The 24,229-nt window shown below is 35.0% G+C and overlaps 1 protein-coding gene across 2 annotated transcripts in view; it reads right to left on the bottom strand.

Annotated features, from left to right (window-relative positions):
* The window catches only part of LOC143252460 (parathyroid hormone/parathyroid hormone-related peptide receptor-like), a 45,796-nt gene extending 23,356 nt beyond the window's left edge, over positions 1 to 22,440 (bottom strand). For both annotated transcript variants that reach the window (XM_076504622.1, XM_076504623.1), the window contains exons 1-4: positions 22,100 to 22,440; positions 9,873 to 9,987; positions 6,604 to 6,714; positions 3,496 to 3,656 (exon numbers count right to left, since the gene is read on the bottom strand). In XM_076504622.1, coding sequence (XP_076360737.1) covers positions 3,496 to 3,656; positions 6,604 to 6,714; positions 9,873 to 9,987; positions 22,100 to 22,120 — 408 coding nt within the window. In that variant the 5' untranslated portion in view covers positions 22,121 to 22,440. The remainder of the gene's footprint in view (positions 1 to 3,495; positions 3,657 to 6,603; positions 6,715 to 9,872; positions 9,988 to 22,099) is intronic.
* Between the last annotated feature and the right edge of the window lie 1,789 nt (positions 22,441 to 24,229).

Here is a 24,229-nt window from a genome sequence, read left to right as displayed (position 1 = left end):
TCTGGCCCAAGAAAAGGAAGACATCTTGAATTTGACGCCGCTGTTTTAACGTATTTCAGAGAGTTATGAAATAAAGAACTGCCTTCAACAAGAGAAGTCTTAATGTTAAAAGTAAAAGAATGTGCAGGAAATAATGATATTTTTTTCAAGGCTAGTCGTGACTGGTGTGAGAAATTTATTAAAAGAGATGATTTATCATTACAACGAAAGATAACAGTTAATCAAATATTGACGCCAGATTTTGAAACAAAACTTATTAAACATCAACGTTACGTTATTGATCTACGACAAAGGAAACAATATTCCCTAATGTAACGTAGATGAAACAGCAGTTTTTTTCGACATGCCGCGCGCAACTACACTGTAAATGCCAAACACTTGTTATGAAAGTTAAAAGTTAGTATCATGTTATGTGTAACTGCAGATGGAGATAAATTACCACCGTATGTCATATCAAACAGAGGAACATTGCCAAAAGAAAATGTTTGCAAAGATGTAATAGTTCCTGCACAGAAAATACATGGATGACATCAGAGTTAATGGAAGAGTGGCTGAGATGCATATGGGAACGTCAGCATTCAACATTATTATAGCAACTGAGCATGCTTGTAATGGATGCATTTCGTAGCCATCTCTCCGATACAATCAAGAGTAGGTTGAGGAACATAAGCAGTGAGTTGGTGATAATTCCTGGTGGAATGACAGGTCAGTTGCAACCTCTTGATGTATCCATTAACAAGTCATTCAAAGATTGCATCCGTAAGTATTATGATGTTTGGCTGAATAAAGACCATTATGCTTTGACACCTAATGGCAAATTAAAAAGGGCATCAACATCAACAGTAGTTGAGTGGATTTTCAGTATGGTCTTAAACTTTTGACCAGCTAGAATTTAGTCTAATTTCATAGTGTTCACAGTTTCCCTGTTAAATTCTTAAAACGTTTTTTATTTTTATTTTCCCTTTTCTTATTTTCATCTTTCGAAGCTCGACTCAAATAAGTGGTTAAGTCTAACAACGCAAAATGCATATTTTTTCTTTATGTTCATTGCCCTTAAGATCTTGGCCAGCAATGCATGTGTGTACACCAATAAACTTAAAAAATTCACACAGCTTTACAATTAAAAAACTATAAAGGCTGCATGTATGTTAGTAGCTTAAAAAGACATTATACTTGTTTATTTAATTTTTCATGATTCCATTTTCACTTTAAGCTACCCATCTTGTTTCTGTTTTTAATATTCGTATAGCCTTCTTTTTAAATTAACAATTTCTAATAATCCTGTAACATAGTGTGCGATTTGTCAAATTTACAATGGAGAGGACTAACTAAAAAAGAAGAATCCCAGTTTGCCCCTGAAGAAGAAAGGTCCACCTTTCGAAAGCGGTCGGGTTATAATGCTTTTATTCATTTCTAAATGAGAAGACACATTGACTAGCTACGATATATTTATTCTGCACAGTTTAACTAGTGAAACGATCAATAAGTAACCAATTTATATGGACTACTAAAACATGCAAATATATATGTATATATATATATATTATTTTGTACGGAATGAAAATCCAATTACAAAAACTTCTTATGTTAAACCGCAACTGACTATTACTTAAATCGTACACATGACAAAAACTTACTCTTCTACGAAACGTAATATCAAGAACTGAAACAATAATAGAAACTTCGTACCTAAAAACTTTACAACAGCTACTATGGAACCAGTAGTATCAGTTTTAACTAGCTAAGGCTTGAATTTTAGTACATAATTCGAAAAGACACTCAGTATGTTTGTCTTTCAGATCTTAAAAGCTGTTCTTGCTCAATAACAAAGAGAAGCAAAGTCAGCTTATGGGAGTCATACGTGTAATCTGAGGTACACAAGCACTCATAAAGAAACATCTGTTGATATATATATCATTACGACATCATATTTCATACGTGTAGTCACAAGCACTCATAAAGAAACATCTGTTGATATATATATCATTACGACATCATATTTCATACGTGTAATCTGAGGTACACAAGCACTCATAAAGAAACATCTGTTGATATATATATCATTACGACATCATATTTCATACGTGTAGTCTGAGGTACACAAGCACTCATAAAGAAACATCTGTTGATATATATATCATTACGACATCATATTTCAGTTTAAAACCAAAGTATTTTCCGCCTCGACACAGTGGCTCATAAATAGGCTCTAAGCTGTTGTTATTGTTTCGAGTACAAACGTTTAGACTTTAGATCATAACTCCTTCATCTCTTGACCGATTTCAGATATAATTACACTTTTGGACTTGGGAAGTTAAACCCTTTCAGTTCATGTATGTGACCACGCCCAAGATCTCACAGATTAATTTACTCAAATCCTGTCTAAAAGAATTTCAGTTTGAGGGTAGCCTAGTAAAAATTCGGATAAGAAATAAAATTGAACCAGATAAATGAGTGCTCCACTCATAGATTAACTTACTTTAATCCTGTCTAAAAAATTATAAGTTCTGTAGCAATTAAAGACACCATCTTGTTTTATGTAAAACAAAAGCATTGTAAGTCACTCTTACTTCAAACAATGCATTATGAGCCATTCTTTCCTCAAATAATGCATTATGAGCCATTTTTACCTCACAAAATTCATTGTGAACCATTCTAATCTAAAAAAATCTATTGTTAATCACTATTACTTCAAATAATGGATTGTTAGTCACTCTTACCCCAAAATAATTCATTGTTAGTCACTCTTATCCCAAAGAATTCATTGTTAGTTATTCTTACCCCAAAGAATTCATTGTTAGTCACTCTTACTCCAAAAATCCATTGTTAGTCACTCTCTTCAAAGAATGCATTGTTAGTTACTCTTACCCCAAAGAACCCATTGTTAGTTACTCTTGCCCCAAAGAACCCATTGTTAGTCACTCTTACCCCAAAAATCCATTGTTAGTCACTCTTACTTCAAACAATGCATTGTTTGTCATTCTTACCCCAAAAGAATCAATTGTTAGTCACTCTCTTCAAAGAATGCATTGTTAGTTACTCTTACCCTAAAGAACTCATTGTTAGTCACTTTTACCCCAAATAATTCATTGTTAGTCACTCTTACCCCAAAGAACCCATTGTTAGTCACTCTTACTTCAAAGAACCCATTGTTAGTCACTCTTACCCCAAAGAACCCATTGTTAGTCACTCATACTTCAAAGAATTCATTGTTAGTCACTCTTACTTCAAAGAATTCATTGTTAGCCACTCTTACTTCAAAGAATTCATTGTTAGCCACTCTTACTTCAAATAATTCATTTTTAATCATTCTTACTTGAAAGAGTTCATTGTTAGTCACTCTTACTTCAAATAATTCATTTTTAGTCATTCTTACTTGAAAGAATTCATTGTTAGTCACTTTAACCCCAAAGAATCCATTTTTAGTTACTCTTACCCCCAAAATCCATTGTTAGTCATTCTTACTTCAAATAATTCATTGTGAGCCACTCTTACCTCAAAGAATCCATTGCTGTACACGTTCAGCTCCAAGTCTTCAGTCTCTCCTTGTTGGTCGACGAAGTGAGTCACACACATGGAGAAGTTCGTCCAAGTCTGGTTAAATTCTTTCTTCAACCACCAGGTGCCGTCATTCGTACACAGCTTACTTGCAAAAGCTGTTACAAAATAACCCTACAATTGTGGTTAATAGTGACGATAGCAGGTTTCAAATCTGCATAAACACTAAATTGCATAAATTAATAGTATTTTGCTTAAATAGAAATTATTCACCGAACTAATTGACAGCTGTATATTTCACGCCAAATTTTATAGATCATAGGGTATTAATAACACAGAAATCATACCAGTTGTCAAGCGGTGTAAACGTGTCATCAGTCATTGTACGTCTCTAGCCGTAAGTAATGTCATTGTTGTAGCTTACAGACGACTGAAATATATGAATCGTTGATTTTGTTATAAATACAAAACTGAAAATACTCAAAGAGATATCAGTCAGTGTTAAGATATAACATGTAGGCTATATTATTGTTAAAAACATATATAAAATCATTATGTTTAAAGTCAAAAGACTTTTTCTTGTAGTTATAAGAATTGTTTCTATAGATTAAAATATACAGTATGCTCTGAAAGTTATACTAGCAAAAGTGAAAAATTTAAGATATAGAATGAATTAACACATGTTTCTGGTTAAAATCCCCATTTTAGAGTCCATTAGCATACTTTGAATATTTCTACAATTGTATCTTAAGTGTCTATGGTATATTGTAAGAATCTTTCTTTTCGTGTTTTTCATTTTGGTCTTGTGATAATAATAAAGAGGATATTATTATATGAAAACTTTTGTTTGTTTGGAATTAAGCACATTGCTACGCCATGGGCCATCTGTGCTCTGCCCACCACGGGTATCGAAAACCGGTTCCTAGCGGTTTGAGTCCCGAGACATACCACTGTGCCATTAGGGGAATGTAGGGAAGCTACTTCGTAAACAACTTGGAAGTATCACATACTGTTGATGTGAATGTAATTTTTCTTCACTTCATATATCCATTGTTTAGGTTTTCTTCATAGTGACTACAAAGCATGTTCACACCAACCATATGTTTGATAGTTTTCACTATGATATAGGTCCAAGTTATCTCTGGTTAACTTGTGTTTAGGTTTACCGATGAGGACTGGAATTCTACTAAACTATTATAACCAATAACACACGTTGATCAAAGTGTAGATGGAACTGGACCATCCTTGATCTTAGACTTTGAAATTAAACAATTTTCAGAATACTAAGTTTATTTATTATTAAACATGGAAGTAATTTTACCTTTACCTGAATAACTTGTGAATTTTTTTAACTATTTAGTTACGTTACAGGTTATTTTATGAATATTAAATAATATATATATACTATGTATAAGATTACGCTATTTATGGATTATAAATAACAAATTTCATTTTATATTGTTTTATCGGATGTATTTATTGTATAATCATTTTGACTTTGTTTAACAGAAACTATTGTATATTGTATTTAATTATATTGACTGAAACAGCTGTAAACTGTGAAGACTCTTCTAACAAACTAAAGATATATCTACAAATATTGTATTTAGAGCATGGTGGTTCTTTTAATCCTCTTTGGATTTGAATTGCCTAGTTTGAATCTTACTTGATAAATAAAGGTCTTAGTGAATTATTAATAACAATTTACGTTATTATCTGTGTGTAAGTTCACACAAAGCTACACGAGGGCTATCTGCGCTAGCCGTTCCTAATTTGGCAGTGTAGGACTAGAGAAAAGGCAGCTAGTCACCACCACCCACAACCAACTCTTGAACTACTCTTTTGCCAATAAATAGTGGGATTGACCGAAACATTATAATGACCCCACGGTTGAAAGGGCGAGCATGTTTGGCGTGACGGGGATTAGACCTTGCGGCCCTCAGATTACGAGTCGAGGGCACCCTAGTCACCTGACCATGTAGGGACCATTTACGTTTTTAACTAGTCCTAGTTCTACAGTTGTGACTCTAACCTTCGACTTTGTTAACGTAACAGAGAATGATAATTTAAATACTAGTGTGCTTTATTCGGATGTTTAATATTCGAAGCTGGATAGATTGCGACTTAGGGTGGGTAGAGATAAAGAAATCAGAAGAGAAGGAACATTGCAGAATTAAATGCGGCAGGGGATATTTGATAGGCTCGTGTTATAAGGAAAGGAAAATACGACTTCCAAGCAGAAAGAGCCCAGATGGAAGATGAAGAAATGGCGCGGGGCAAGGAAGATAGAAGCAGCTGATCAGCAAAGGAAGGGGTGAAGATCGATTCTAATAGAAACACTGGTTAATGGTGTCCCACTAGTTACTTATGCCCAACATGACCAGATGGTTAAGGCACTCGACTCGTAATCCGAGGGTCGCGGGTTTGAATCCCCGTCACACTAAACATGCTCGCCCTTTCAGCCGTAGGAGCGTTATAATGTGTCAGTCAATTCCACTATTCCCTGGTAAAAGAGTAGCCCAAGAGTTGGCGGTGGGTGGTAATGACTAGCTGTCTTCCCTCAAGTCTTACACTGCTAAATTAGGGACGGCTAGCACAGATAGCCCTCGAGTAGCTTTTCTCGAAATCCAAAACAAACAAACCAGTTACTTAAGCGGTAACAAACGCTGCGTATATAATCATTATCTTAACTCAGCTACGTGACTGGCGATTAAAAAAATTCGAAAATATTCTCAGAATTGGCTTCGTTAAAGACATGAGTTGCAGGATGTATGATGGTCTGTGAACTATAGTGCACACACGGCCATTTTATGTTAACAAGCGTCGTACATAACAAAAGTTCGATTGCTGTTTTAAGATTTCTCATATATTTCTTTGTTTTACTTTTATAAATTTAAAAATAATTTGTTTAGTAAGTATGAAGTTTGAGAAACGGTGGCTAAACACAAAGCTGTTTGTTTTCACAAGACAGTTATTATTAATTAGGATATTAACTTTCGAACAGATATATGTATATATATTGTAATGCTGCTTAATAGACAGTAACTATGAGCAAGAAATAATGAACTCAGTTGTAGATAAAACATGATAAATGTTCTAATTCACCTTCTGTATTAAATCCATGCACGTAGGAAGGACAAGATATTTCATGGAGGGTTCCTGCTGGAGTATATGGCCAGCAGATGGCGCCATCCCAAATCATTGGACAGTAAAGACCTGAAAAACAGATGAATAAAACCAAAGTAGGTAAATTGTTTGTTTTTGGTTAAGTAAAAACCTACAGAATAGTTTATCTTTGTTGCGCACACTACGGGTATTGAGACCAGATTTTCGTGTTATAAGCCCTGAGACTTACCGGTGAAACTCTGAATGGCGCCAAGTTTATAAGAAACGTAGGATTGTTATGACATGAGAATATGTACAAAGTTACAGTTGCATTATAGAAAGGAAAAGGTATATCGTGAGAGGACAATGTGTTCTTCCCTTATCAGAAGTAACTGAATACAGCCCTCTGTCAAACTGCTTACAGAAAATACAATCAATGATAAGCATCATACATTTGTTTGTTTTTTTTAATGTTTGGAAATATATAGCATGGGAAAAAGTAGCCAAAGGGTAAACTTGTATTTGTTTATTACCACTGGCTGAAGAATAAAAGTTACAATAAAAGTTATGGCAAAAAAGAATAGCGTAAGAAATATCTTTAATGTTTTTATCAAAATTTTAAGTAAAAAAAAATAACTTGAATTTATGAAAACTTATGAGGTTGTAATTACGAAAACATTGCACCAATAAAACCTTTAATCATTGAATCGTTTTGAAAACCTTGCATCACTTAATCGTTTTGAAAAACCTTGCATAATTTAATCATTCTTGAAATGTATATTTGTAAAGTAATTGTATGGTGTGTTGTATTTCTAGTCAAACTTGTGATATTTGCGAGACATTTGACTTTTCTCCATCTATTCTATAAGTCATTTAGCTCTTAATAACGAGTAGGCGATTATTAGTAAAGTTCGGATTGGCAAGAAACTTGTAACTGCTCTCTCTGTAAATTACCTCAGGCACGATATTATACTTGTCACCTAATCTTTCCAGCGTCATGTGTTCATTAAACCCGTGAAATTGTTTTTGAAGCAGTATTTTTGTCACAAACACTTTGGGAAATTTTCTAGAAAATTGAGGTCGTGTAAATTATTATTAAAATAAAGTAATTGCGGAAGTCAATTTATGGAGAAAATGGCCTATGGATGCGTGTGATGGAAGATAACTATTGTGTTTCAAGGGTTACCTTAAAGGCCTTCACTCCTCAAACCTCATTACTGTCGAAGTCTTAATAAAATATCTCCTACGGAGATGAAGACATGGTGGTTTAGCGACGCTCTAGCATGATTGAAGTCTGCGTGGACATTGTTTACTAAATGTTATTACATGGTAATGTTTGTCCTTCTTTACGTCTGGATCTGAACGGCTTAGCACGATTAGTAGTATATAACCTCAGTGTCCTTGCGCCAATAGCTGTTTTTTTTCAATCGATACTTTCCTTTCCTCAACGTTTTCTTCTGCTTTCCATTCTTCCAGTTTCTTGACATCTTATTAGCTGTGTTCTACTATAACGTTTGTTAACGCTGGGTTTTCGTTTTTACTATTATAAAATGATTTTTGCTTCTTTTACAGTACATTATCCTTGACCTTAGATATTTTTCACTGTGCTCGTTTTAAAACAAATAAACCTTTCTCAAAGCTTTTTTTATGGGCTTAAGATATTTTCCATATCGTTTTATTTTAGAGCTGAGAGGTTTTGAGATAATTAATGCTATACATGTCTTTTTGCTCAAGATTTCTTTACAATATTGATGAATTGCAAACTAATATCGAGGCTATGTGCCTACCAGCGATGTACGACACATAAAATGTGCAGTTGAAACGCTATTACAATATGGTTTCTGTAAAACTATGTATATTCAATAAAAAAAATTTGCTTAAATTTATTTCTGTCATTTTCTGATATAATAATACACGGACCACAGATCCATGTCTTACGTTTTGTGTATCATATTAATCGATACTCACAGACTTGGTAGTATTTAATTGTGCGAATTGTGTTACAACTATGTTGTTCAAATTTATTACTCATAAAATAATTTTTTATATACCACTGATTATCGCTTAAACAGACTTTAATCTAAGAATATTTTCCCTTTATCTTATCAAAATGGCCACTAAATGCAAGTTTATCAAAATCCAAGAACGTCTTTCTTCAAGGTCACCGGTGAGTGAATTAAAAAAACGTGTCATATAATACGTTTTCAAGAGAAAGATCTTACATTTTCATAAACTGTTTTACCAACCAACCATTAAGAAAAAAATAAGTTTTTGTAACTTTGGTTATATTGATAAGAAACTGTTTTCAGTTTTCCTAGCATAATGAAAAAAATTGTTTTTTTTTTAAAAACCTTGGTATCATTAGGCCGAAATAGTTTGGTAAAATTAAGAAACCGTTTTAGCAACCTTAGAATCATTAAGACTGGCGAATATTTTATTTTTCCCCGCTGGAGCTGTAATGAACTAATAGAAAGTAAAGAATGGCTTTTAAATTACAGTTTTTGTAACAGTTTAAACAAAAAGGTTTTAGTTGATGTTTGATCGTTCCTATACAGCCCCTGAACTTTTGATTTGTTATAATAACATCGCTTCTAGTTGCGACTTTTTTTTAATGTAACAATCTGTTTGCCGTTATGCTTTTCTGGACTAGCTGTTTTGTTCATCTTTATAAGTACGAATATGATCATAAATTTGAATTCGAGCCAGTCAATCGTTCTCAACTAAAAGCCTACGATAAAATAAAAATTATCCAAACAAAAGGCCTCTCAGTTTTTCTTCATATATCATTATAAATGTCAACAAACCATGGCAGCGATACAGAATTTATTAAGCAAAATTTGTTTTAATTTTGTCTACATAAGTATATTATTTTATATATACAGCAAAGCTACTAGAAGTAACTGTTGCCGTCTCTAAATTTGACTAATTGACCAATCAACAGCACCTTGCCAGCTTAAAGTACATGGAATATATTATAGTATCATATAGATTCAATCCTAGTTCGCCTTTTTTGAAATCCAGACCTGTACCAGTGGATCAACCTGTGTCAATATCTATAGGACATGGATAGAAAATCGTGCTATCTATTTTGTTAAGTATTTAGCTTGGCATCCCTTGATCATTTCTTTTATTAACACCACCCTGGTCGCTCAGCGGAAAATTTCGCTGCTTATAACACAAACATTCGGGGTTTTACTCCTGCAATGAGCACGGCGTTGATGGTGCAGATTTGAGGTTAAATCCTAACCTAATTTTAATGACTAACGTACCGCCATCTAGCGGGAACATCTTAATCATCTTTGCTTCACACTGCATCCTCTTCTCCTCCAGTTTTGCTTGTTGATCCATGTAGTGTTGTTGTAAGTCGTCTTCGGACACTTTCACCTTTAACAAGACAAATATATTTTTCAGCACGATAATAAGCTGTTAATTTAGATTGAATATCTAGTATTTTTAATCTCGAAAAGCATCAGATGCGACTTATGAGCAAGACAGACCCCAGGGCTTAGGCATAGCCGTTCCTCATTTTTAACTACCAACTAGAGGAAAAGCAGCTTGTTAGTAACATCCGAACTGACTGTCATTTATATAATGCGCAAACAGTTGAAAATGTGAAATGTATTTAGCGCCATTTGGTGGTTTTAAACCTTGGACTTTTTGATACGCAGCCTGGCACGTAAACCATTAAGTTATATCTAGCCAAGGTTAAGAGATCTAACTTTAAGGTAACAAAGAGTTAAGAGTTGTGGTTGAATACTTCCATGGAATGTGTTAAATTACTAACTCCCAGATGCGTGGTTCACACATTAAGCAAGAATTTGGACTTGACTTTCAAAAATTAACTACCTGCTGCGTGGTTCACAGAGTTAGATTATCCAACTGTTTATTTAACATATGGTACATATGAGAGGAAATAATTTATTTATGTAAATTTTTATATTATCAAACTGCTTATTTAGTTAAACAATTAGTTGAAATTAACTTTCAACTATTAACTATCAGCTGCATTTTTACACAATGTTCACACTTTAAGCAAAAACTTAGACTCACATTTATTGATATATTTTAAAGTCCTACTTGTTTGTTGTTTCACAAAGAACGACAACTACTTAGACGTAAGGTGGAATTTTAGATGCAACAAGTTATGAGATAGAATTTGAATTTCATTTCACGTGTAAAACTTGCAAATAGTGATCGACGATCATCCTACTGTTTGTGGTCTGCCTTATGGATACTTCTCCTACAAATATATAAGTCAAAATAAAGTAACGAAACGATGTTGTACGGACAAATAAGGCAAGAATACTGTAATAATGATATAATGAAATTTAAAAAAATTCTCAAAGGTAATAATCACTGTTATCCTCGTTGCCTTGAGGGTTAAAACTATAATATTGTTGTGTTTTACACAGTAACAAGGCTTACCTTTATGTTAAAACAATAATATTGTTCTCTTTTACACAGTAAGAAGACTTACCTTTAGATTAAAACTGTAATATTGTTGTGTTCTACATAGTAACAAGGCTTACCTTTATGTTAAAACTGTAATATTGTTGTGTTCTACATAGTAACAAGGCTTACCTTTAGGTTAAGACTATAATATTGTTGTGTTTTAAATAGTAACAATGCTACTTCAGACAGAAACCGTCGTTATTCAAAGTTATAACGCTTCTAAGCTATGTAAAATTGGTTACCTTAAGAGCGAGAATTTCTTTGTCCTTCACAAAGTCATAGTGTGCCGACTCTCACTATGTATTAGTTGAATACAAATTATTTTATTGTCTGAAAGAAGGTGAAAAGCACATTTATACTGCCTGTTTACCATGTCATCTTACACATTTCGTCTGTATTGTAGACTATATTACAGCAGGCTTAATATATTGATTCACAATAACGAAAATCACATTAAACATCTTTAACAAAGCAGAGCTTAAATTAATTCTGTTTGTTTCTAGAAGAAACAGGACGACCTTTGAACTTCTGTCCTGAGATCTTTGTTTAAAACCACAGCCTAGAATCTCACAACGTTTTAGTAATACAGTTGCACTACATTTTAATTTATCTAGCATTTTACCAATACCCCCCTCCAATGGCTCAGGGATAAGTCTTAGGGCTCATGACACTAAAAACCCGATTTCGATACCTTTGATATGTAGCTTTGCGCTTAACAACAAACGAATGAAGACAGAAATATTTTTTCTAAGTTAAAAGTTGTTCGAATAAACTAACTATTTTTTTCAGGTTTAGTAAGTGTTAAATTTAAAATTTGAGTCCTGAAGAGTCGTATCTACGCACCCACTGCCAACTGTTGGACAACTTTAATTAAATATTGGAATTTACAACGGACCTACCTCTCCAAGCGCAGTGCATAGTTTTGCGACAACGATATGTGAACCACAAATCCTCGAATACACAGACCGGTAAGCTTAAAACAGACCACGGTTGTCTCTTCTAAATATGAGGTATTATAGCCTTGATACTGTCCTCAAAAGTTCTGTTACATATCATTCCCGAACGAGATTATTTTCGATGCCATCATACCATCTGGTGGACACCAATATCGAATGTAGTTCCGACTGATACCATTTCACAAGAACTTTATATCGTCTGTGTTTATTACGTTACTTGCTGATTTACATTTTCAAGCCCCCCGCTAGTACAGCGGTATGTCTCCGAATTTACAACGCTAAAATCAGGGGTTGGATTCCCTTCGGAATCAAAGTATAAGTCAAAATACTGTATCACTTATTAATGTTACCTCATTTAATGATATATTTAAATTTAGATTTGACATTTCCAGCCGACCCACGAACTCGAGTGCTTTACATTGGGTCTCGTCCTCCATCAACAACAGGTTGACATGTTCTGACGTAACCTAAGAAATTCGTCGTATGTTTAATATCGATTACGTGTAAGTTTTTCTAGATGTGTACGAGGGGAAACTCGTATTATTTCGATGTTCATTTGCAATTTTTGCCCGGCATGAATCTTCAAGACTGCCGTCAAAATATTAGAGTTGTATACCGATTTATCATCAAAAGAATAGTTTTATCGATTACCACAAGACGATTTTAAAATTGTATAACATTCTGTAATCACTGAACATAGGTATTGATGATATTGGAAAAGATGTTTGTGCTGAGCTATACTGAATTTGTTCTGAATTATACACTGTTGGCCAAAATCTTAAGGCCAATGAACATAAAGTAAAAAATATGAATTTTGCGTTGTTAGACTCAACCACTTATTTGAGTAAAGCTTCGAAAGATGAAAATAAGAAAAGGGAAAATAAAAATAAAAAACCTTTTTAGCATTTAATAGGGAAAATGTGAACACTATGAAATTAGCCTAAATACTAGCTGGTCAAAAGTTTAAGACCATACTGAAACGAAGCGTTAATTGGTAAACACGTAACGAAATTTAGTCATTTTTGTTCAAGCATTAGCGTTATCAACATCTCCCACTGGCATCTCCTGTGTTACATTGGGTAAAAACATGGCAAACGCTAAAACGTTGACAGAGTTTGAACGTGGCAGAATTGTTGAGCTGCAAAAGCAAGGTCTCTCTCAACGTGTCATCGCTGGTGAGATTGCGCGTAGTGAAACTGCTGTTGCAAAATTTTTAAAAGACCCTGAGGGATATGGAACAAGAATTTCAAGTGGTCGGCCCAAGAAAATTTCGCTGGCGTTGAGCAGGAGGATTCAATGGGTTGTCCGGCAAGACACCAGCCGATCGGCGAACCAGATTAAGGCCCTTACGGACGCAAAATGCAGCTCAAGAATAATAAGACGGCATCTACGAGAGAAAGGCTTTAAAAACCGTAAACGTCCTCAAAGGCCACGCCTCCTTCCACTCCATGATACAGCTCTGTTAAACTTTGCTGAGAAGTACCAAACATGGGACGTAGAAAAGTGGACGAAGGTTTTGTTCTCTGATGGTCCAGATGGTTTCCAACGTTACTGGCGCAATAAGGATATCCCACCGGAGACATTTTCTACACGACACATTGGAAGAGGTTCCATCATGATCTGGGGTGCTTTCTCCTTCCATGGAACAAAGGAACTTCAGTTTATACAGGGGCGTCAAACGGCATCTGGCTACATTGGCATGTTGGAGAGAGCATCCTTATTGACTGAAGGCCCTCGATTGTGTGGAAATGTCGTTATTTAATTCTCTCACAAATCGTATTTGAAATAAGGCTACAGTAATTTTTCCTCAATAGACTCAGCGGATTTGATAATTGTCTGTTGTCTACTATGTCTGATTATCACTTCAGCTTTTCCACTAACAGATTTGATATCCAGGATCATGATTTCATAAACAAGTTTAATTGGTCCAGCATGGCCAAATGGTCAGCACGCTCAACTCGTAATCTATGAGTTGCGGGTTCGAATTCTCGTCACACCAAAGAAGCTCGCCTTTTCAGTCGTGAAAGTGTTATTATGTGACGGCCAATCCCACTATTCGTTGGTAAAAACGTAGCCAAAGAGTTGGCGGTGGGTAGTGATAACTAGTTACTTTCCTTCTAGTATTACACTGCTTACGTAGGGATGGATAGCGGAGAGAGATAGCCCTCGTGTAGGTTTGCGCGAAATTTAAAAACAAATTTAATCTTTTATGTAATCTTTTCTCCAAACGAGCTTCCCCTATCCCTTATCACTGCTTGTAGTTCTTAATTACAAAACCTCATCTTGTTGTGATCTCCCAGTGAGCGTTATCTTACATCTTCGAGTTGCTTAATATGATAACATATATAATTCAAAGAATACAAGCCTGGTGTGCATTTATTAACTTAGAATAGTTTTATCGATTACCACAAGACGATTTTAAAATTGTATAACATTCTGTAATCACTGAACATAGGCACCTGTAACTTAATGAGAACCGAGTGATTGTATGTGATGACTTTAATTCGCGCCCAGCATGGCCAGGTGGGTTAAGGCGTTCGACTCGTAATCTGAGGGTCGCGGGTTCGAATCCCCGTCGCACCAAACATGCTCGCCCTTTCAGCCGTTGGGGCGTTATAACGTTACAATTAATCCCACTATTCGTTGGTAAAAGAATAGCTCAAGAGTTGGCGGTGGGTGGTGATGACTAGCTGCCTTTCCTCTAGTCTTACACTGCTAAATTAGGGACAGCTAGCGCAGATAGCCCTCGAGTAGCTTTGTGCAAGAAACAAAAATAAAAACAAAACAAAACTTTAATTCATTCTTGTTACTACAGTGAACTTTACTAAATTTTTATAAATATTATAACAATAAAAGTATAACGATAATTTACAGTAAATTAAATGTACCGTAATTGTGAAAGTTCATTTAATCTTGGTAATCCATACATATTTCAGTTCGTGTTATTTGTAAATATCAATGGTTATCAGGTTATCAGAGGAAAGTGTCTCTGTGATAAAAGTTAAAACACTGTCCAAACTGTAAAATGGACAACAGTGATATTTCTTTACATGTCTATGCGATTACACCTTCAAGAATTTAGACTATGCACAACTCCGAATTAAGACATGTGCTAACCGGGCTGAAGCCCATGGCCTCACACTAATTAGGGGTCTCAGGTTAAGGCTATAAGTGTATTGCATGTAGAGGTTATGTCTCGAGAGAGTCTCTATAAGTTGAAAAGCCTTGGACCAACAAAGCCCTTAATCCGGCCTTGGTGTGTATATATGTATAACGTACATTTAGTTACGTGTATTGTGTAAAGTTCAGTGACATACAAAATTCGTTTTTCATTGTCATAGTTAATGTGTAGTAAGCATAGAGTTTGTTTTGGTTGAAAGTTTAATCTAATAGACAGTAAACCCAACGTTTCAGAAAGTGTGATACTTGAAAAGTTCTTACTTACATATTTTGGAGGTAACACGACAGTTTTAAGTTGTGGGTAAGTGGTATTCTAACAGACAAAGTTTAGCTAGTTTTATATCATCGTCCACGCAGAATACGTTATAACGGTTCTTTTTCACTTTCAAAAGCAAAAGAGATGTCCTGAGGAACATCGTCTGAAAGGATGTTAAATATTTACAGTGCTGTGTTTCACTGTGTGAATGTGCAAACCCGCTCAAACACTAAATTTAAACCATTTTACTTTCAATCAAGAGACAGAACTTAAAAGAATGAAACTTAGATCCGTTACAAATTACATGTAAATGTAACAAGGGCATCTTTGTTCCACTCTTAAAAAACAGTTCAAGAAAATAAAACATACAGTATCTCCCTCTATCAAGTGATAACATCTGGACGCTACGCTGTTCCGTTTAATTTGAATGATTTTACAACTTCTGAGTTCATATATTTTATGTCAGATTTAGCCTAAGTCACGTAAAAAAGTAAAGAAAGAAAGATATCTAAATTTAACAACGTTTTCCGAATTTATTCCTGTCTTATGTAACAACAGTTTGTTTGTTTTGAATTTTGTGCAAAACTACACGAAGGATATCTGCGCTAGCTGTCCCTAATGTAGCAATGTGAGACTAAAGGGAAGGCAGCTAGTAATCACCACCCACCACCGACTCTTGGGCTACTCTTTCACCAACGCATAGTGGGATTGATTGTAACTTTATAACTTCCCACGGCTGAAAGGGCGAGTGTGTTTGGTGTGACAGGGATTCGTACCCGCGACTTTCAGAGTGCGATTCGAGTACCCTAACCACCTGGCCATGTATAACAACCGACTAAGACAGTAAACCCAATGTTTCTCATGATAATCTTAATGTAGAAAAAACTGAAGTAGGAGACGCAGAATAATTGTTTGTTATTGAATTTCGCGCAAACTACACGACTGTTATCTGTACTAGCCGTCCCTAATTTAACAGTTGAAGACCAAAGGGAAGTCAGCTAGTCATCACCATCCACCGCCAACTCTTGGGCTATCCCTTTACCAACGAATAGCGGGACTGACCATAACACTATAATGTCCCAAAGGCTGACAGGACGAACATGTTTGGTGTGACGAGGATTCAAACCTGCGATTCTTAGATTACGAGTCTAACGCCCTAACTACCTGGCCATGCCAGGTTCGACACGGAATAAAATGGAGAGAAAACTACATCATGTGACACAGGGTAAAAGAGTATAAAAACACTTAAATTGTATACAGCAAGAAATATGAAAGAAAACAGCACCAATGATAGAGGAAGGAAATGGAGAGAAAACTAAAATAGGAGACACAGGGGAAAATAACGAAAAAAAATCATCAGGAAATATAAGGATAAAAAATGTGCGTTGAATGATACAAGGAAATTTAGCAGTGATAGACTAGAGGAAAGGAAACTAGTCAACGTCACTCACCACCAATTATTGGGCTACTCTTTTACAAACAAATAGTACGATTGACCCCTGCCTTGAGAAAGCGAGTATGTTCCGTGTGACGGGGATTCGAACCTGCGACCTGCAAATTAAGAGCCGAGCGCCCTAACCACCTGGCTATATCCAGGCCGTGATACAGGGAAAAAGTGGAGAGAAAACTGCACAAAGTGATACAGGAAAAAACAGAGAGAGAAAAAAAATGAGGTGACACGGGGAAAAGTGAAGAGAGAACTGAATTACATCATACAGGGAAAGATAAAAAAAAACTACATCACGATGCTCGTGGGGAAAAGCGGAGAGACAATTGCATGAGATAATATAAGAAAGAAGTGACGAAAACATCGCATCATGTGATATAAGAAAATATCCACAAAACAGCGTTACTAAACAATTAATTTATGTAACTAAAGAACTGTTGAACATATATGTTATAAGTGTATGTGTGTTGTTATATAGCAAAGCTACATCGGGCTATCTGCTTTGTTTACCGAGGTGAATCGACCCCCTGATTTTAAGGTTGTAAATCCATAAATTTATCGCTGTCCGTGCTGGGGTGACGTTTTTATAAGACTGGGTTAAAATAAAATTTTTATAAAACGTCATCAGGAAACTATCTTGATGCACTTCAGGATACATAATGAAAGCTTTTTTTTTCTTTATAACTGTGAAAAACGAAATGTAACAACAAACATAAAGTATGTTTGGTGTTCATGATTTTAGAAAAACACGTAGGTTCAAGAAGTCTTGATAGAAATGAAATACCCTATAACCTGAGCACTTTCGAAAGATATACATCTGTTCTTCAGGAGCAAACTGCTTTAGTAGGTTTTATATTTATTAATTATATTTGTTTATTAATATTCTCTTCCTGAGAAGAATTGGCACTTTCAACCTGAATGGCACCTAACCGGACGCACATGTCCAAAATAAACAGGTTAAAAACTCCCAAGGCTCATAAATGTAGGCGTGTTTAATTTTGAACTATTTAGCGGTATAGGGTGGTCGGTCAACAGCACTCACCATCACTTCCATATAATGCACCCACAAATCAAAATGAGGAACATATTTGGTGGCAGCGCAACTCGAGCCTTGGGCCCTTCGATAAGCTTCTAGGCATGCTAACAACTAATTTATGATAGATAACTTTCACTAGGAAAACAGTACTTAAAAATACTAACTGTCAGCGCTAGATTGAATATTGTAACATTCTAGGTAGCCAATCACCAAATCAATCTCAAGTACACGTTAAATTGGCGTTCCAATAGGAAGTGTACAAAACAAGAATCGGCTACCCCTGTTTGTTACTCAGTGGAACGTTGAAGGTTGTTTTAAAATGTGAATCGGTTATGTAGGTACTTCATTTCATATTCATAGTTTCGTATCTAAATCTTCATTTCATTCTCATAGTTTCACGCATAGCTCTACATTTATTTTCACATTTTCAGACCTAATTCATAATTTTTTTTTTTACGTTTTCAGACTTCAGATTTTCATAAAGAGCATGCGGTTGACAAGATTTAAAGTGGAAGTTCGAGACACATCATTAAGGTCAAAGGTTCCATGGTAATGGATAAAAACCCAATAAAACACTAAAAATGAATTAGTAATAAATAATCGACTATGTCTTCGATGGATAGGAAAATAACGTTATTTTCATGTAGTAGCTGAACTAAAATGCGATTAGCCGCACATTAAAAAAAAAAAAAAAAATCTTAATTCATTCGAAAAATAAATTGTGACTATCAGATAAAATACGCGAGTTAAAACTGTCATACTCAAGCTAATATCCGAACGATTGCTCCAATAAAGATAGGTAAAAGTAATCTCTCTGAAGTTAATCATATAACTGCAGGGTACACTGTAATAAGTGAGCAATTAGGACCAACGAAAAATAAACAAATAAAACTATGATAAACTTCACAACCTCATTAGCACTGAAACGTCAGAGTAGAAATCGATAATAGTTCATAAACTGCACGGCAGGGGGCGAAAAGTTTATAACGTTATTTATAACTGAAAAACTCAAGGGTTAGTTAGTTATATTGCTTGAAATACTAGAATAAAGTCGAATCTTTCTTAAGAAACATTATTCAATAAATTATTCCATTAGAGAAGTCATTATAACGTGTACACAAATTATTATTTAAACTACACCAGGGTTCCGTTATGGCTGTATAGTTTCCACAATGAATAGGGTCATAACGTAAAACATTGGTTCACAAAGAAAACGTTCTCTGTAGTTAGCTTTCTGGCATCGCTTTGAAATAGGACGATTCATTTAGTATAAACTGGAACGGATTGTTTGAACAAATAAGAATTAGAAGACATAAATACAAAAGATTCACCAGTGATATTTACAAAACAAACAAACGAGGTTTGTTGTTATTTTCCAGTGAACGGAAAAGAACATGAAAAGTTTGGAAACATGTTATTCTGGATCTAGACGAACTGTGACATCTAGTCCCGGAAACACACACGTACAAATGGGTAGACAAAATACTGTAACCACCACATATTTCGGGACTGCTGGTTAATGTGGGCAAAGTTAACAGAAATTTTAAACATGAATGCCAACATATGAACTTGGAAGGACATTATATTAAAAGCACTGATAAAATATATACAGTCATGCATAAACGTGAGTACAAACTATCAAACGTTTAGATTAAACAACATGAATAAGCAAAAGTACTAATATGTCACGTGACAACCACACTGAATATAAAGTCGCGAGAGTATGTTTAGTATTCCTTCATACTGTGACATCACCAATATTTGACCCCTTTTAGGAGGGGTAATTAAAGTCCTTTCCAGTGCACGATATTCATATGCTTATGTCGTAAAGAAGTGTTCAGATTGTGGATTTAGAATATCCAAGGGGATATCTTTTGTACGTAATAGATTTGGAAAACAAAATAATATGGAACAACTTGGGGTATCAGGATAATTCAGTAAGAGACCTGCAACAAGTCTTACCGAACAAAATAATATAAGGAACTTTACGAAACTAATCCATTGTACATTTCCCGCCTTCTGTTGGTTGAATTTGTGTTCTGATTATTTCTTAAATTTTTAGACATGTTATATACAGGTATGGAATTAGATTTTCAAAGGAGGTTGTATGACACTTTTTGCAAATATTTTTGTTGTGAAATCAATCATGTACACTTTCACACAGTTTTTCTAATTCCTAGAATTTCGTGGTTTAAATTATTCCAACTAATATTTGCTATTAAACTCTCGTTAACTCTCATACACATCCTTATAGATACACTTTTTAATTTATATATTATGAGATATGCAAATTTCCAAAACATTTGTTGTTCGTCACTACGTGAGATAAATAATGAGACAAATGATGAATGTACCATTGTAGTCTAACGAGCTAAAGTAGTTGGTCAAGCTGTACTTGTAAAAGAATACCTGGTTTTTCAGTGTGAATTATCACGTTTTATACAAGTTAACTGTACCTTCTCGTAAACTATTAAAATTGAACTGCCGAAAACACAAAAATATTAACAATAATAACGGGCCGCCCTCCATTAGGATCCGGTTCTCCACTTGAAATTTCAATACAGAATCAGCACCAAGTTCTACTGGCAGAATTTTATTCCAGGCTAAGTTGTTGTCTTACCAACTGAACAGTATTGAATCTACGTGCTAATATTTCGCTTGTTTTTGTTTTTTGTTCCTAGGGCCTATGACCGACATGATCATGTAAAAGGGACCAAGTATTTCCAGAGTACTGTGGCCCGTATGATTATGTAAATGGGTGTAGATGCTCTAAGGATATTGTGATGACGTAAATGGGTCTAGATGTTCAAAGATACTATATTCGAAAGGTCCATATATTCCCTGTGATCAGGTAAATGGGTCAAGGTATTGCAACATGTCACGCTATTAAAAAAATCTGTAATTAACTATGTTATTGTAATATAAATGAGGAACATCATAGGAAATGACGGTATGTGAGAATCCACACGGAACTTCGCTGCTTCGAACTGTGTAGCATAGTCTATTGTTTTCTGAACACATTTTTTGGGGTTCACCAAGCTAGAGTAAACAAGAGCTCTAACCCTAACGTAAATTGAAATTTTGGTCATCAGAGAAAAATTGTCAATGAACTTAACAATAATTTAAAAATACAAATGAGATTGATGTGATTTCTTTGCTTCCATCAACTGTGTAGGATATCAGGTTTTACATCAAGTGAAATTAAAGAGGTCAACATGTTTCCGTCACACAATCCCAAATGGCCAACTTTAACAGCAGAAAGATTGTATAAAATACCTTGTAAGTAATTTGCTGACAAAAACATGAATAGTTCACGAAAACCTTAAATTTTACTTTCCTTGCTGAAAAATTAAATAAAAGAGAAAAAAATGTCTATATCTTTGTTTGGGACCTATAAAAAACAGTACTCTTGTACTCAATTCCATGTAAATTGGTCAAAATGCTGCCTATTAATTGAACCAAAACCCCAAAATTATATTTTTTGTGAGCTCTGATCCTTCCAAAAAGGTTCAAAAATGGAAACACTTTTTTTTTTTTGTAAGTCAATGTATTAGGCAAAAGAAAACTTATATTTGTGCCAGTTTTCATCTTCACTGTTTTAATTATGACCACATAGAAGCTCAAAATATACAGTTTTTGGTTGTTTTACCATTGACCCCATGAAATACTTAAAAAAAACTAAATAAAAAAATGAAAGAGGTTTGAATTTTGCGCAAAGTTACACGAGGGCTATCTGTACTAGCCGTAATTTAGCAGTGCAAGACGAAAGGGAAGTCATCACCACCCACCGCCAACTTTTGCCAACGAATAGTGGGATTGACTATCACATTATATAACGCCCCTACGCCTGAAAGAGCGAGCATGTTTGGTGCGACGGGTATTCGAACCCTCGATTTCCGGATTGCGAGTCGAGTGTCTTAACCACCTGGCCATGACGGGCCTTGGACAAAGGTTTAACCCTACCTAGTTTCAAGACAATCAGCCGAGAAAGGAAGGAATAGCGGTTGATTAAAAAGTGTTTGGAAGAAGAACACAATAGAAACACAGCATGTCTATCTGTGTGAGAAGACATAATAATTCATATTAACATCGACCGTCAAAAAGTTGTCAGTGTAGACATTTTTACCTCGACAAAAATACGATATATTATGAAAAAAAAATTTACTTACGAAAGAAGCGTTACTCGCCATTTGACACTGCTTTGATCGAAACGGGCTGAGTAACACGTAAACTACACGATCCAGAATAAAATAGATAATTTTGGAGTCTGCGTAGTAAGGATCGTGAATTTAGAAGTTCACGTGAAAGTTGCGCGTGCTGGCGTCTTTCTTTGATCTTGTTGTTGGGTGTTTACTTTCTTATCTTACGCTGTTCTTCTAAAAACATCGCAGACTTGTCTCTCATTACTTGGTTGAACTACCAACGTTATTAAACTTTAATATAGAGGGAAGATAGTTGCGAAAATAGATAACCAATTTTCTCTTTCTTAGAACAAAATCAACAAACCTGCCATTCCGAGCACACCGCCCAAAAGGGAAGAGACTTAAAAGGGTGTGTGTATTTAAGTGTTTTTACGATCATAACCGAATAACTTGATTTTAGAGTAAAATAATTTTCTTTTTTGCAGAACAGGTGCAATCTTTCGTTTTTGAATTTCTCTCCAAACTACGCGAGGGCTATCTAAGCTAGCCCTCCCTAATTTAGATGTAACAGGCTGGAGGGAAGGTAGCTAGCTAACAACATCGACTCTTCACTAACGATTAATGGGATTGACTGACACATTAGAATGCCCTCAGCTTTTCAACTCTTTAATCATCTAATTAAACAGTTCGTAATTGTTAAGTTATTTTATTCTCTCGTTTACATTTATAGTTTTCAACTAATAAATCTACTCGGAAAAGCTATGATTAAGGTAATTGTTCTAATTAAATCACTTAATATGTATTAATTAATTAACACGTTGGCTGCTAAGCCTATTTTGCTGATACTTTCCAGAGTCTCACTAGTCATTTTACAATTATTTTTTAGGAAGAGTGTATATATAGCCGTTGTGTCCCAGCCAATAAGTGGCTCTTTAAAAAGAAAACACAGCACGAATTACTGGACCCACCGGTGAGTCGTGTGGGAGCCAACGGGTTAAGAAGTGGACATAGCTAATCTGACTTACAGTTCAAACAAGTCAATTAAAATTGATCCGTTTATCCAGGACTGGAAAATACTAATTAAAAGGATAACACAGTTTTTTTTTTAAAGCCTGATATTAGAGGGCAGTGTTTATTACAAATATCAGAGTTCATACCAGGAAAAGCAACGTTTCTGATTATCTTTTTGTTTGTCTTCTACTAACAAGTCTCTGTTCAAGATGTCCTTTTACAATTCCATTGTTACATGATTGTTAAGTTTTTACCAAGAACAACACATCAAGAATGGGACTTAGTACTCTTTATAAGAAAGTTATTCGTTATGAAAAGAATTTCACATTTCTTATGGTGTGTACTCCTATTAAAGGCTGGCGAATAACACTTATCGTAAGACATTAGTACTAGACATATTATATTTTTAAACACTACCAGAAGCGGCGCTGGTACATGGGGCTTGTGCTCTGAATTCCCATCTGTTGTCTTGAAAAATCAGAATAGGAACTTATGATTGATATCATTCTAAAACACCGAATGTTCCACATGTTCAAGTCCCGAGCCCCGAACCTTTTAATTATCTAGCGACCCATCTGAAACTGTATTCCTAATCCAGTTCCTTAGAGAATTTCAAGAAAAAAAAGGGTTTATAGTCATAGTACTCCAACACTGTATTTGTCAAATCCATAGCTGACGATGCTTAATCCAGAGGTCTTCAGTCCAGTAGTAATACAATAAACATAGAAGTTATGGTGTGTACACCTTTTACAAGTTGGCGAAGAATTATTACAGTAATGCTTGTGTCTTAACATTCCTATTACATTTTTAAACTTTACATTTTTTCTATAATAGGAATTTTCAAGAAGTCAGCGTACTGAAATACAAATATAACACACTCTTCTAATTTTCGTAATCCCTAAGTGTTTGTTTGTTTGTAGTTAAACAAAAAGCTCCTCAATGGGCTATCTGTGCTCTGCCCACCACGATTATTGAAACCCGATTTCTAACATTTTACAACTGCAGACATACCGCTGTGCAATTGAAGGAGGGGCAATCCTCAAGGAACTAGGTAAAGTTTGGTTTAAATTTTGTGCAAAGATACACGAGGGCTATCTGCGCTAGCCGTCCCTAATTTAGCAGTGAAAGACTAAAGGGAAGGCAAAT

The sequence above is a fragment of the Tachypleus tridentatus genome, chromosome 6, assembly GCF_004210375.1.
Source record: "Tachypleus tridentatus isolate NWPU-2018 chromosome 6, ASM421037v1, whole genome shotgun sequence".
NCBI classification, from domain to species: domain Eukaryota; kingdom Metazoa; phylum Arthropoda; class Merostomata; order Xiphosura; family Limulidae; genus Tachypleus; species Tachypleus tridentatus.
This window is presented reverse-complemented; position numbering and strand designations above follow the sequence as displayed.